Genomic DNA, 14,965 nt, shown 5'->3' with positions numbered 1-14,965 from the left:
GTGTTTATGAGTTACTTTATCTACTTGTTGGCAGCTTGAACAGTAAAGAAAATTTGATTGATGGTCTGTAGTGTGCAGTGACTTTGCCTCTGTCTAAGGTTCCATTATTGCATGTTATCAAATTCTTTTCCAGCAATTCAGAGTTTAATCCCCTTGGAGGAATTTGGGGATTTTGTGGGGCTCAGTGATAATTAAGTCTCCCTCATGCTTGGCTCCTTTAAGTGGTTCTTTGAGCTAATGTAAATTCTCTGGGAATTCATACGACTTTCACATCCATTTTTTTTGTTGAGTATTTTGGTTTTGTATAGTTAATGCTTTGCCATCAGAAGGTTGGACTGAACTAGAATTAAGACATACTAACCTCCTCCCCACTCAGAGTCATTTTGATCTCTTTTGTCTATTGTCCATGTTTTCTTGATAAACACTGAAGAGGACACTTAATGAGTATTTGCTCCAGGTCAGCACTGGGACACAAAGATGAACTGGAAGCAGACCCTGTTCTAAAGAGAAGTATCAGGGAAGGGAGAATGGGTCCATGGATAGACAGCTGTGATGTTCTGATATGCAGGGATGTAGTGGTGACTCACAATAAGGAGAATGGGTCACTGGGTTGATTTGAGGAGAATGTAGGAAACAAAGGAGTTACCAGGCAAAAGAGATCAAGACCTTTTAATATTTGAAGACCTTCATACTTTCTAAACACATATAAAGAAGATATCTCTATATGTAGTTAAATGTCAACCTATCAGTGGTATATAGTGTGCTCCTGGTTATATTATCTTGCCTTCTAGTCAAAAAAATCATTCAGAAACAGCTCTGGAGAGGTAAAGGCGGGAGAAAAGAAACAAGGTAATCAGTGGAGTTAAAGGAAGAGCTTTTGGGGGAAAGGAGCTTGTGGATTGCTTCTGTAGGAACTAGATCTTCTGCCACCTTCTGCTACTGAGATCTGTAGATACTCCACACCTCATTAGTCCCATGCTTTCCTTCCTTCCACTCCCACAAATGATCTTTCTTCACATTCTGTAAAATGATCCACTCATGCTCTTGAGGCTATTGCTGTGAAACTGAGGCAACAGTATTTCCACAGAACTGATAATATGGAAAACCCCACCCTTTATAGACTAGCACAGTAAACTGTTGGAACACATCAGTCATGTGATGGGAGCCCAGACGCTCATCTGTCCTGTCAGAAGCCGTAAAGACCTGTTCAGAGCTGAAGCCCACAAGCCTGCATTTGCTTTTCTGCAAGCTGGACAAACTGCTAGGTTGCTTAGCTGTTAGGAAGACTGAAAGTAGCAGCTGGGAGTGTGTGGCCTCCTTGCTGTGTAGGTGTTCACTAACTGCTAACAAGAGAGCTTATCGTTTTCTTGCCCATGATGACACTTGGCAGTCAGCCATATGTATAGATACTAAATTGTTCACTTCCGGAAGAGCTAATGCCCTTCTTTGGATCCATGGCTGGTAGTAGCAGTGCTGTCTTTGAACAGAGAAAGCCTCCTCCAGAGGCCCAACTCCTAGTCACATCCTAATTAGTCATAAACCTCTCCTCAGACTAAGCCAGCAGACACTCACAAGGACATGACAAATAGGCTACTTCAAGAATAGGTGAATACCACAAGCTGTTAGTATCAAGATCCTGTGTTTTCCCTCAAATACAAATTGTAGCAATGTGTGTGTGTGTGTGTGTGTGTGTGTGTGTGTGTGTGTGTGTAATACATATATACATACATGGTATGTACCATGTAGAGGAAAGAAAGAGTCTAAAGGGAGGGAGAGCAGGGAGTAAGATAGGATAATGAGGAGAAGCCAAATACCAGGTGTTTTCATGTGGAACTAGAGGAGAATAAAGCAGAAGAGACTGTGGGGAAGAGGGACACATGCAAGAGGGAGAAGGGTCAAGGAAAGAATTGGGAAGGTATGCACAAACAACACAACTGGGAATGTTATAAAGAAATCCTGTTTTGGCTAGGCTGTAGTGGCACACACCTTTGATCCCAGCACTCAGGAGGCAGAGGCAGGTGGATCTCAGTGAGTCTGAGGCCAGCCTGGTCTACAGAGTGAGTTACAGGACAGCCAGAACTGTTACACAGAGAAATCCTGTCTTGAAAAACCAAAAAGAAAGAAATAGAGTGGAGAGAAAGAAAGGAAGAAAGAAGGAAGAAAGAAGGAAGGAAGGAAGGAAGGAAGGAAGGAAGGAAGGAAAGATTGTATAGGCTAACTAAAAAGATTCAGAGAGAAGTTGTTGGTGCTGGTAAGCAGTGTCTGAGGTTACCAGGTAGAACAGTGAATTTTTACCTGTGCAGACTGGAAGTGGGGCAGGAGCATCCAAGTCTAGGAGGGCAGCTGGTAAGACAGGAAGCCACCAGGCTTCTATTTAAAATAATACAAGTTAGTTTCTTATTATCTGACTTTTATTATTATTTCCATCTAATCATACATTTCTAAAGGCAAAAACTCATAGAAGTTTGTTAGGAGCCGTTACAAGCTGTGAGCATGCGCACAGGTAACTTTGTAACTTTCCAGCCCTTAGTCTCCACCCCTCCCGTGACGTCATATGGTCCGATCAGCTGACGTCATATGGTCCGACGAGCTTCAGCCAGTCAGAGAGTAACAGTCTGAGGCGGCGGTTGCCAGCCTATATAAGGGAAGGGTTTTTGGGAATTCGGAGTCTCCACTCTATAAGCTGATGCTCTCCCTCTCAAGACGCATTAAAGCTTTACTGCAGAAGGATCCTGATTGTGTCCCCGCGTCGTTTTTGCTGGCGAGATGGTTAGCGCGGGACAGAAGTTCAAGATAATGTTGTTGAGGCCGGGCGTTGGTGGCGCACGCCTTTAATCCCAGCACTTGGGAGGCAGAGGCAGGTGGATCTCTGTGAGTTCGAGACCAGCCTGGTCTACAAGAGCTAGTTCCAGGACAGCTTCCAAAGCCACAGAGAAACCCTGTCTCGAAAAACCAAAAAAAAAAAAAAAAAAAAAAGATAATGTTGTTGAATAGACCCCTGAAGTGCCCTAACACAGTATCTTCTTTCTTCTACTGTCCTGCCCTGAAGTTCTAAACAAAAACAAACTCCAACTTTTTTTTTTCAATTCACCAGCAGACATTTCTGATTTAGCTCTTGGTCTCCATTTCTGGTCAGGTCATCCCCAGTTAACACATCTGTCAGAGCTTCATAAAGCACTTTCAAATGTTAGAATGCCCAGCAAGGAAGGCAGCCTTTTCTATTGACAGGTTACCAGGTCTTAAGGTTATCTTCTATGTTACTGACTCAGAGACATCATAGCAGTGGGCAAGCAAAAGCAAAGAAATAAACAGGACATGTCCACAGGAGGATTTACGTGTCATTATCAATGAACCCTGCACGTCTTTGAAACTCTTAACAATGTCTTTCTTTTACAGCTGGTGTATCATGCGCACAAGAAACTTGTAAAGAGATTTGGATTCAAAATTACTCTTTTTCATATTTTTTAAATTTTCTCACTGGCACATAAGCACATTCCCTCACACAATTAACTTCCCCTGTCCTCCCTTTTCTTATTCTTCCCCTTCCCATTAACCCTTTCTTTCCCCCTTTGGTCACTTCCACTTTCATTTAATCTATATATGCATGGTTTTATGTGACTATATAAAATCCAAAGGCCACAAATGAGAGAAAACATACAATTTATGTTTGAGATTGGCTTGGTTTGCTTAATATGATTGCCTCCAATTTCCCCCAAATGACATTGCATCATTCTTCTTTATGGGAGGAAAAAAAATCTGCTGTCTGTCTAAACTACATTTTCTTTATCCATTCCTCTGTTGTTGGACACCAGGGTTGGTTCCATTAACTTAGCTTTTATGAATGTGGCTTCAGTAGACATGATGTGCACTAACCCCTGTGATCCATTGACTTTGAGTAAATTTGGGTAAATATCCAAGAGTGTTTGAGAAGCCTCTACACTGGTTTCCATAGAGACTTGGGTAGTTTACAGCAGCCTCTCCCCACCCCCACCTCCCCAGCAGCATATAAGGGTTCCTTATTTTTATTTCATCACCATCATTGTTGTTGTTTTCTTGATGACTTCCATCCTAACTGGGGTAAGATGGAATCATTATAGTTTGGGTTGGCATTTCTCTGATATCTAGTGAGGCTGAACATTTTTCATGTTTAATGACCATTTGTATTTCCTCTTTTGAGAACTGTCTATCTCATGAGCCCATTTTATAGATTGGATTGTTTTCTTGTTGCTCAATGAGATTGTTGGTTTGTTGATTTTTCAATTCTTTGTATATTCTCCAGGCACGTAGCCAGCAAAGATTTTCTCCCATTCTTTGGGCTGATTCTTTGCTCGGTTAAATGTCTGCTTTGCAGTGCAGAGCTTTTCAGTCTTCAGAGTGCCTACCTGCCAATGGTTGCATTTATATTCTGAATTGCTGAGGTTCCATGTAGACAGCCCTTGCCCATGCCTACTTTCCCCATTAAGAGTGTCAAACTTGGGGCTGGAGAGATGGCTCAGAGGTTAAGAGCACTGACTGCTCTTCCAGAGGTCCTGAGTCCAATTCCCAGCAACCACATGGTGGCTCACAGCCATCTGCAATGAGACCTGGTGCCCTCTTCTGGAGTGCAGACATACATGGAAGCAGAATATTGTATACATAATAAATAAATAAAATCTTTAAAAAAAAAACAGTGTCAAACTTTAGGTCTATACTAAGGCCTTTGGTCCATTTGGAGCTGATTTTCATGCAGGTGAGAAATAAGGATTTGGTTTCTTCTTGTACACATTCAGTTTTCTCAGCACCATTTGTTAAAGAGGCCCAGAGCACTTCATAGAATGAGAAGGTCTGTCTTCCTTTTGGATATGAATGAACAGAAAACTTACATTTGTTATTGAGAATGTCTTGAGAACTGGGAGCATATGTGAAAAACCAGCTCTGTGCTCAGTGGGAGGTTTGCAACCCAGGAATGGAGGTGTTACAGAATGGCACCATCCAGACTCCTTAGAGCCTGCTTCAGTTACTTCATGTGTGGCCAAGGTTCAAGTGACCCTTGGTGCAGTCTGTAAGTGTGTTGTACTGGCCCAGTACATCTTCTCAAAGTCATCCCCAGACGCAGCAGAAAAACAGAGTCTTGGCAATAAAAACATTCCCTGGATTTAGAAATGTCATTAGTCCGAGTTAAAATCCAATGCTGCTACAGGATCTGAAGTGCAGCTGGATCAAGACTCCTTGCCGGGCTCTGAGCTCTGCCTCTAATTGTTATAGTAAAGAGTGATTTCAGAACTGTATCTTAGTGAAATGAAAGTGTCCTGGAAGGGTTTGGGTTGATTATAAACCTCTTTGTTGCTTCTCTTCCCTATAAGTTGTATTTGATTTTTGTTGTTGTTGTTGTTGTTGGAAAGTAGGTTCAAGCCTGGCATGGTGGGCATAGATTTTCTAAAACCAGGATGTAGTAGGAGGATCACAGTGATTTCAAGGCCAGCATGGGCTACTGAATGAGAATTGTCTCACAAAAAGGGCTGGGCATGGTGGCTCACACCTTCAATCCCAGCACTCAGAAGTGGAGGCAAAAGCATGGAGACTTCTCTAAGTACAAGGTCAGCCTGTCTGCTTAGTGAGTTCCAGGCCAGCCAGTACTGAATAGTAAGACTTGTTCTCACAAGGTGGGGGGGGGGGACAGAGGCAAGGGGAGAAGAAAGGAAGGAAATTGCTTACGTATGCCTCTTTTCTTTTTGTAAGCTTAATGCCAAGGCTCTTTGAAACTAAAGTAGTATTCACCCTTAGCCATTTGGAGGCTTATGAGCTCTGAGTTCTTAACAAAGCAGTGATAAGATCACTCCCAATTCCATCAGTCCTCCATGGCCATCACTAAGTCCCACCTTGTCTGTGATTTTGTGATTTCTACAAGACCAGACATCTTACATCTTATAGACCTGTGCTTTGACACAAGGCTTCTTATGGGACTGATACCCTTTCTTTTTTAACTTTATTACATGTAACTTTATTACATTCATTCTGCCAGCATGAATGTCTATGTATCATGTACATGCCATGTGCACGGAGAGTCCAGAAGAGGGTATCAGATCCCCTTAAACTGGTTTATAGATGGCTGTGAGCTGCAGTGTAGGTGCCAGGAACTGAATCTGGATGCACTGGAAGAGCAGCCACTGCTGTTCACAACTGAAACGTATCTCCAGAACCCTGAGATTTCGCTGCCTAGACTCTGCCCTGGAATATCTACCTTTTCATTGTCTACAGGATCTTAACCACCTGTGTATGCCATCGGTGGAAGATGGAGGACCCTGGGCAATGCAGGATGCAGATCCTGATCATTCCCCATCCCTACCCAAAAGCTCTTTACCTCTCCCTGCAGCCCTCCAAGACACCAGTATGATCCATTTGACTCAATCTGTTCAGTGCCCTTCAGTTTCTTTAAACACAAAAAGATTCCCCATAACTTTTAGTAGCCTCCATTCCTAGCACCGTTAAATCCAAGATAAGGAATTTCAAAGCTTGAACAAATTAGTTAATAACTTCAGAAGAGTCTCACCAAATGTGTAAGTACTGGGTGTATGGTTGTTGCTGAACTGTGGGTGTCATGACACCTGAGATGCCAGGCAAATCCTTCGCGTAGGTGTTCATTTTTATGATGATTAAAAAATTGAGATTATTCAAGATGAAATAAATGACTTTAACAGAGCTACAACCCCAAGTTAAATAGAAGCAGTAATTAAAAACCTCCCAACCAAAAAAAAAAAAAAAAGGCCAGAACCAAGTGGATCAAGTGCTTAATTCTAGCAGACTTTCAAAGAAGAAAAATGAAATTATAAAATTTGCAGGTAAATGGTTGGAGCTAGAAACAGTCATTCTGAGTGAGGTAAACCAGATTCAAAAAGGCAAATATTACCTGTTTTTTCTTATATGTGTATACTAGCTTTTAAACTTTAGTGTGCATTTTAATTAGAGTAACCACAGAGATTAGGTAGGTAGCTGGTAAGAGAGAAGGAAAGGATTTTCCAGGGAAGGGGAAATAGAACTATAGTGTTATAAAAGATAAAAGGGAAACTAAAATAGTGTTAAATGGGAGGGAGATTCAAGAGCAGGATAAATGGGGACTATGGGTGTGACGACATGAAAGGCCACATGGAGAACTACTATTGTATAAGCTTCCTAAAATATATACACATATGAAAGGAATTCAGCTTTTTTGAGACAGGGTCTTACTATATAGCCCTGTCTGGCCTGGAATTGACTATGTAGGCCTCAAACTTACAGCAATCTGTCTGCCTCTGCCTCTCAAGTGTTGGGATTAAAGGCGTGGATGGCCATGTCTGGTCCTATGAAATGAATTTATATGAAGTGCTCCAACTAGACATCTTTCGTCACCAAGTAAAACCTTCAGTGCCAGGAATGGGTTACATCTTGTTGAATTGACCAAGGAGTTCTGTAGACCACCCCCACTAAATATCTCAGGCTATTACCAAGGCTATTGGTTACCCTCTACAACACAACGATAAGGCCCTGTTGTTAAAGATGTCACTTATGTCATCATTCATGGAGAAATCAAGCTGGACCCCAACTATAAGCTTTGCCTGTACTGACTAGTGTTTGTAGTGCTTGAGGGACTTTGTATATTACTGGAGGAGAAAAGCAATCGATATCACCCAACTACAAACCCTGCAACTGCAATAGTGACCACCTAAGATATACTACTGCAGCAGTGGTACAAATGTAATGGGAGTAACAAACCACTTTTTATAGTTTTAAGGGCCATTCCATGAGCTGGAACCCATACCTGACACTCTTACAGTGGCCAAGAACATGAGAGTAAATGGGTGTGCAGCGAGTGAGAGACTTTGATTCAGTCAGTTCTAAATTCATCAAACCTCCCCTCAAGGCTTGGGGATCTAAGTGTAGGAGGAGACGGGTAGATTTTAAGGACCCAAAGTTGCAGGTGACTTCCAAGGAAAAAGTGCTTTCCAGATATAACATTGCTGATCTTCCAGAAACAACAGGGCTCATGCGCATATGAACTCACAGAGACTGTAGCAGCATACAGAAGACCTATACAAGTTCAAGACAGACAAAATCCCAGCACCAAGAAAGGGAACTAGACATCTAACCAAGGAGTTATTTGCAAGTGGTAGCTACTGGGAAGGGAGCATCACTTTTCTCCAATGGAGTGACACTGGGTCTGTCAACCACACTCCAAAGCAAGCCCTGTTCCTAGGAGTATCGGGGTAACAAAGCAGACTCCATGTTGTTGTTGTTGCTTGTTTTTTGGTTTGGTTTGGTATTTTTTTGTCTTTAATGATTTTTATAAATTTGGATTTTATCTTTTTTTGAGAGAGAGGGAGAGAGGACAGAAAGAACAGGAAGTTGGGTGAATAAGGATGTAGAGAAGACCTGGGAGAAATTTAAAGAGGGGGGAGATTATGACCAAAATATATTATATGAAAAAAGCTTAGGTTAAAGAAGAAATAAAGGGAAAAAAACAAAACTGAGGTTATTAATATGAAGAGATGCAAATTATTTTTAATTCATTAACAAAGAAACATTTTTAAACAAAACCTGTCATAGATAGCGTCCTACAATTTTGGCCTAGAGTGTTAGGTTCAGAGGAGTTCCAAGCCCACAGCTGACCTGCCCTTGAGTTTCTGGGTGCCTACTCCCATATCCTGCTTTGTCCCCCAGCACGAACTCACTTTGTTACATTCTTTTCTTTCATTGCCCAAGTAATGAGACCTGGCAGAACCCTTGATCAAGCCACACTTCTGTGCTGAACCCTGGAGCTCTAGTAAATACCTACAACTGTATTTAAAATTAGCAGTAAATGACACAGAGTTCACCTCAAGTTTGAACACAGCAGCAAAGGTTAAGGTCACCAGAAAAAAAACACGAACGAAGTTTAACATGGAATCTGAGGCCAATCCCGCCCTAAGGAAGTGAAATAATCATCTTTGGAAAACACAGTTGTACTTCTAAACCTGTAACTGTTACTTCTTAGTTATGTTTACATTAAGAAAGTAAACATCATTAGCAAATTGCCTATTGTGGCTTACTGCCCGTCATCCAGATGCTTGCTTTAGGTTGTTTCTGGCTGTTAGGAATTAATGGGATTTTTTTTTTTTTTTAGGATGCTATAGTTATCCATGAAGTCTATGAAGAAGGCGCTGCAGCCAGAGATGGAAGACTGTGGGCTGGAGACCAGATATTGGAGGTACCTCATTCTGAATTGCACTTTTTAACAGTGAACATGATTGAACTTGGTCCATAAGTTCAAATTGTCTGTCTTTGATTCAACTATTACTGCAGTGATTTTTGCCCTGTGGAACAAAGTATATGTCATATCTTCTTTTTCAGTGTTCGATGGACAACTTACTGGTTTGTATTCATAACATTGTTGACCTAAATCTGAGGGAAAAATGTTTTTTTAGAGAAAAAGAAAATTACCAGACAGGACAGGACTATATAATGTTTTTTTTTTTTATTTCTCTGTTCTTTCTTACTAAATCCCCTGCTAAAAACATACACAGACAGACACATAAATCAACACACCTGCAATTTAAAGACTTTGTTGCCATAAATCATTTCCTGAATTCTAATTAAGTCATTTGTAAAAAGGAAAGCCATGCCTCACCACTAGCATTTTTAAGTCAATAAAAATGAAAAATTTTCCTTTTAGATAGTACCTAGTACTTACCAAACCCTGAGCTACTTGACCAAATTCTTTGATTTATCTGTCATTTAGCAAAATTGCTAAAGTCTTTTAAACGATGATAAGTAGTTGAAGAGATGGCTCAGCAGTTAAGGGCATATACTGTTCTTCCTGGGGACCCAAGTCGATTCTCAGCACCTGTGTCAAGCAACTTGCAACCACCTGTAACTCCAGTTCTCGGGAGAATCTGACTCCTCTGGTCTCTGTGAGCACCCAGAAGCATATGCAGATACTTACACATAGACAGACACACATGTACATATACATAATTAAAATAAGAAAAATAAGTCTTTAAAAGTAGGACAAGCAAAAATCATTAAATGAGATCGTTTCCACTGATGACATTAATATGTTATAAATAAATAAATAAATAAATAAATAGTGGAGCAATAGGCAGTGTGGTGCTAAGGAATAGATGAGCAGGAAGCCAGTCTGTCGTCAGACTTCCTTGTCTGACTTTCTTTTGGGCCCCCAGTCCTCAAATAATGACACAGAGCCTTATTGCTAATTATGAAAGCTTGGCCTTGGCTTAGACTTGTCCCCAACTAGCTCTTACAACTTAAATTAACCCACTTATATTAATCTACATTATGCCACATGGCTTGTTACCTATCCTCCATAATGTATATCCAACTTCCTCAGCGTCTTGCTGGTGTCTCCAACGTGATTAGATCTAACCCTGAGGTCCTCTCTCCCCAAAAGTCCTCCCTGTTCTCTCTTGCCTAGCTATTGACCATTCAGCTCTTTATTAAACCAATCAGAAGGCACGTTAGGCAGAGACACATCTTTACAGTGTACAAAAAGATTATCCTACAACACTAGTCAATTCCAGGCACTCTGGTAGGTAGAACTAAAAAGATATTCAATGGTATGAAACTTTAACATCTTTCACTGAATGAATTTAATGGAACAGACTTCATGGTGGGCATATGTAATTTTTGCTTTGTATCTTTAATATAGCATGTTGTGGGTGACGTCACAGAATTTTATTTCTCCCCTTGGTGGCTCATTTCTGCCTTCCAAGATGAAAACAGGGGTATAATTAAGAATTGAGAACTTAGATGAGAAAGGTAAAAAGACAATCCAGGCTAAGTGCAAATTAAGTTTAGGTCAAGTTGCAGGGTTTCTCTGCAGGCCTCAGCAGTGTGGCACACTGGGTTAGGATGAATCCCCAGTGTGCTTATTAAGGCACTAATGAATGAGGTTAGAAAAACAAGCAGGGCTTCTTTGGGAATTAGCTGGGATGCTCTTGCAAACAACACTGTTTTTTAGTGATCAAAGTTTGGGGGACTTATGGCTTCTGTCTTATCCTTCCTAGATTTTCTAGTCCATTGGTGTTGTCGTAATTGGCATTTCAAGATGAGTGGGTGTAATATTAGAAGTGGGAGCTGCAGAGTTGGCTTAGCAGTTCACAGCACTGGAAGACCACAGGACTTGGGATCAATTCCCAGGACCCACATGGCAGCTCACAACCATCTGTAATGCCAGTGCCAGGGGATCCAACACACTCTTCGGGCCTCTGTGGACACCAGACATGCATGTGGTGAACAACAGTGCATATAAGCAAAATACTGATACATATAAAATATGTAGTTTTTAAATGCAAATGTGTATACCTGAATTTATATAAATTATATCTCAATAGAATCTTCCTGCCAGGCCTGGTGGTACGGGCTCGTGATCCTAGCACTCGGGAGACTGTACTAGTTCAAAGTCTGCCAGAGATTTAGAGAGTTCAAGGCCAGGGTAGGCCTTGGTGAGACCTAGTTAAAAATAAAAATTTAAACAAGAACCTTTTTAGCATTTATTCATCTATTGCCTATATATGTATGAGCGTGTGTGTGTGTGTGTGTGTGTGTGTGTGTGTGTGTGTGTGTGTGTGTGTGTGTGCGCACACGCATGCACGCATGCCACAGCACTCATGTGGAGATCGAGGACAGTTTATAGTAGCCTGTTTTCTCCTTCCGTCATGTGAGTTTCAAGATCAAAATCAAGTCATGAGACTTGATGGCAAGTGCCTTTACACACTGAGACATCTTGCCAGCCCAAATTAAACCACTTTTTTTGTTTGTTTTGTTTTGAAAGAGGACCTCATACTGTCGTCTAGGCTAACCTCGGACTCACGATATAGTTGAGGCTGGACTTGAATTCCTGATATTCCTGCATCTACTTCTCAATTTTTAGCATATGTATATCAGCCACCACACCAATCAGAAACAATTTTTAAAGTGCTGGGCACATGGCTTGGTGGTAGGGTGCTTAGTAGGATATTTAATTCTCAATACAGCTATAGCTGCTCTCTTCTGTAAGTACATATTCTGTGTCCTCTGCATTCTGCAAGCTGGTCTGCCATGGCCTTAATGATGTCTGTTTGTAGTTACTCATCTCATTGACACAACAGAGCACTCAACAAAAGCAGCTTAAGGGAAAGGTCTTGTCTGGCTTACAGCTCCAGAAGATACGACTGTGGCCAGGAGTGTGGTGGCAGGAGTAAGTGACAGCTGATCACAGTGCGTCCAGACTCAGGGAGCAGAGAACAGCAAGTGCTCATGCTCAACTCACTTCCTCCTCCTTGCTCAGGCTGGGTGGTGGCCCATGGAATAGCACTGCCTACATTAGAGTGGGTCTTCCTACTTCAGTTAGTCTGATCTATATACTCCACAGACATTCGGGAAGGTTTGTCTCTTCAGTGGTTCTAGACCTTGTCAAATTGACAGTCAGTATGGAACATCACAGCATCATAGTGTTAAATTTAGGATAAGCCAGAGTTTGTTTCAAAGACACAACCAGACAATTTTTGTCATTGATGAGCATGGACTGTCTTCTTCCTGGTGGTTTTTTAGGCCAGTCCCTTACCCTACCTTATTGTCACTGTATCCTGTGTAAGTGGGATCAGAAAGAGAATTAATTCCTGATTTTCCTCTTGAACTAAAATAATGAGTAACCAAAGCCCTCATCTGGCAATGGCTCATCCACTTCTTACATGCCCAGCCTACAGAAAGGATGTAACAGCAGGACCTCCAAGAGCCCTTCTCAAACAAGGGGCCACTCCCACCACCTGAGATCAGTAAGCAATGTTGTGAATACTGCCTACAGTGTCTTTGAGGCACTTGGAGGGAGGCACCAGTCTGAAATGCTCAGGCTGCACTGCACTGTTTGTCTCCTCATGCCACCTCTTGATCAGCTGAGCACATGGAAACCCGGCTGAGGTCACTCTGATCTGAACAGGCCCCATAACACCAGAATTCAGTAGAAATTCCTTTTCTAATATTAGAGTTCAATGACTATGCCTTCAATTATTTGTGCATTTGCTGAGGCCTTTGAGTCCATGAGGTCACCTTGCATTTTAAGTAATAGAAGTGGTCTTGTGTGCCATCTATTGGACCATAGGAAAATAATCAGCTTAGCTCACATTTCCTAGAAACACTGTTTTCCCTTTGTTCTGTGGGTTTATTCACTAACAATGCAAAAGCATGTTTAGTGGCCTGAAGGAATAGTGAGGGGTCCAGCACAGAGGAAACAGCTCTGACAGTGTTGCCTTTCAGCCCATCATTTCTTTCCTACAGAAGCTTGACAGGGTTTATTTCAGTCAATTCTCACAACACAAAGTAGGTATTCTTCCTGCCTCCAGCTCATGAATGACACAAAAACCCAACTAAAGTCATTTCATTTCTATGGGTTTCACAAAGCCAGGAAGTCAGACTGGTGTAGCAACTGAATTCAGCCTCTGTCTGAAACCATGTCTTTAACCACCATGACTCTGGATGTCTCTGAGCGCTGAGATATAACAGAAAGGAAAAGGTGTCTTGGTAATGGGTAATTGGCCTTTTAGAATGTTCTTGCCTCATAGAATCAGATTTAAACAAAGCCCAGTGGGGAGAAAGCTTATATCTAGCTTGTGCAAAGCCCTGGGTACAGCATAATTAATTAGTTTGTTAGTTAATTTCATGAGGGCAGGGCTATAAAGATGGCTCAGCAATTAAAAACATAGCTGCTCTTCCAGAGGACCCAGATTTAATTCCCAGCACCCACATGGCAGTTCATAACTACTTGCTATTCAAGTTCCACAGGATCCAACCACCCTCTCCTGGCTTCTTTTCCACTATGCATACACGTGGTACACAGATATTCATGCTGACAAAACATCCATACACATTAAAAATAAAATAATTAAAAAAATTTTTAAACACAACTCCACAGTCACCTTCTTTAAGAAGAGTTGTTTTTTCCTTCCGTCTTGGATTCCTAGAGTCCCTGGACATTAGGTATCAGGGTTGGACAAGCCTTAGACTGTCTTTTACTGACGAGATGAAGGGACCAAGTTCAAAGACACGAGGCCCTAGTATTGAATAGGTACTGGGTGGGGCAGGGCAGGACATGGAGATTTTCTCCAGTCTGTTGTGTTTTGAATATGCCATGAGCTTCATCTCTTGGTGCCCATAGCTGTCTGGGAAGACAGGAAACTTAGATGATGTAGATAGAGCCTAGCTAATGAATGCAGACCACTAAAAGCGGGCTTTTCACGTATAGCTCAAGCCCTGCTTCATGATCTGACAAGATGTGAACAAACTGAGCTACAGGCTGCTGCCACCATGGACCCAACTGTTCCAGCCACCTCTCCTTCCCTGCCATGGTGGACCATTCTCTATGAAACTAAGCCCAAATAAACCTCCCCTAAGTTGCTTGTGTTACATATTTTGTTACAACAGGGAAAGTTACTCATGCAGGTATTTCACAACAACAACAAACAGCAAGACCAGAGAGATGGTTCAGCAAATAAGGGAGCTTACTAATCTGAGTTCTGAGTTTGTCCTGGAAGCCATGTGGTGGGAAGAAGACAACCAGTGCCTACAATTGCCCTCTGACTCCACCCACATACATTCTGTGACAGGAGCTCACACAAAAACCTAAAAAAAGGACTGTGTGACCCAGATAGACCACTCCTGAGAATATAGCTCAGTCTTCAGCATGCGGTAGAGATACCTGCCAGATTCGTGTGACTTGCCAACTGTTCCTGGTGTCGTATGTTCTCTGGTGGTGGGCCTCTCTGTGTCCCTGCCATCACGTTCAAATGTGAACCTTCAAGGGCTTCTTTGAAGCTGTTGGAAATTCCTGTCCTTTATTTCTAAAGATGATGTGATCTGAGCAATTAAGAGTGAGGAGCCAGCCAGATTTGTAACAGTGCAGAACTTAATACCAGTGTTCAGCAGGCAGAGGTGTCAGATCTCTGTTTGAGGCCAGCCTGTTCTACCTAGCATCTCCAGGACA

At 41.8% G+C, this 14,965-nt stretch overlaps 1 protein-coding gene across 1 annotated transcript in view; it reads left to right on the top strand.

The window, feature by feature from the left end:
• The window catches only part of Patj (PATJ crumbs cell polarity complex component), a 320,448-nt gene that overhangs the window by 262,128 nt on the left and 43,355 nt on the right, over positions 1-14,965 (top strand). Inside the window, exon 36 of the mRNA XM_027400463.2 lies at positions 9,116-9,199. Coding sequence (XP_027256264.1) covers positions 9,116-9,199 — 84 coding nt within the window. The remainder of the gene's footprint in view (positions 1-9,115; positions 9,200-14,965) is intronic.

The sequence above is a fragment of the Cricetulus griseus genome, chromosome 2, assembly GCF_003668045.3.
Source record: "Cricetulus griseus strain 17A/GY chromosome 2, alternate assembly CriGri-PICRH-1.0, whole genome shotgun sequence".
In the NCBI taxonomy this organism is placed as follows: Eukaryota; Metazoa; Chordata; class Mammalia; order Rodentia; family Cricetidae; genus Cricetulus; species Cricetulus griseus.
Note: the sequence above shows the minus strand (reverse complement) of the source record. Positions and strands in the feature narration are given on the sequence as shown.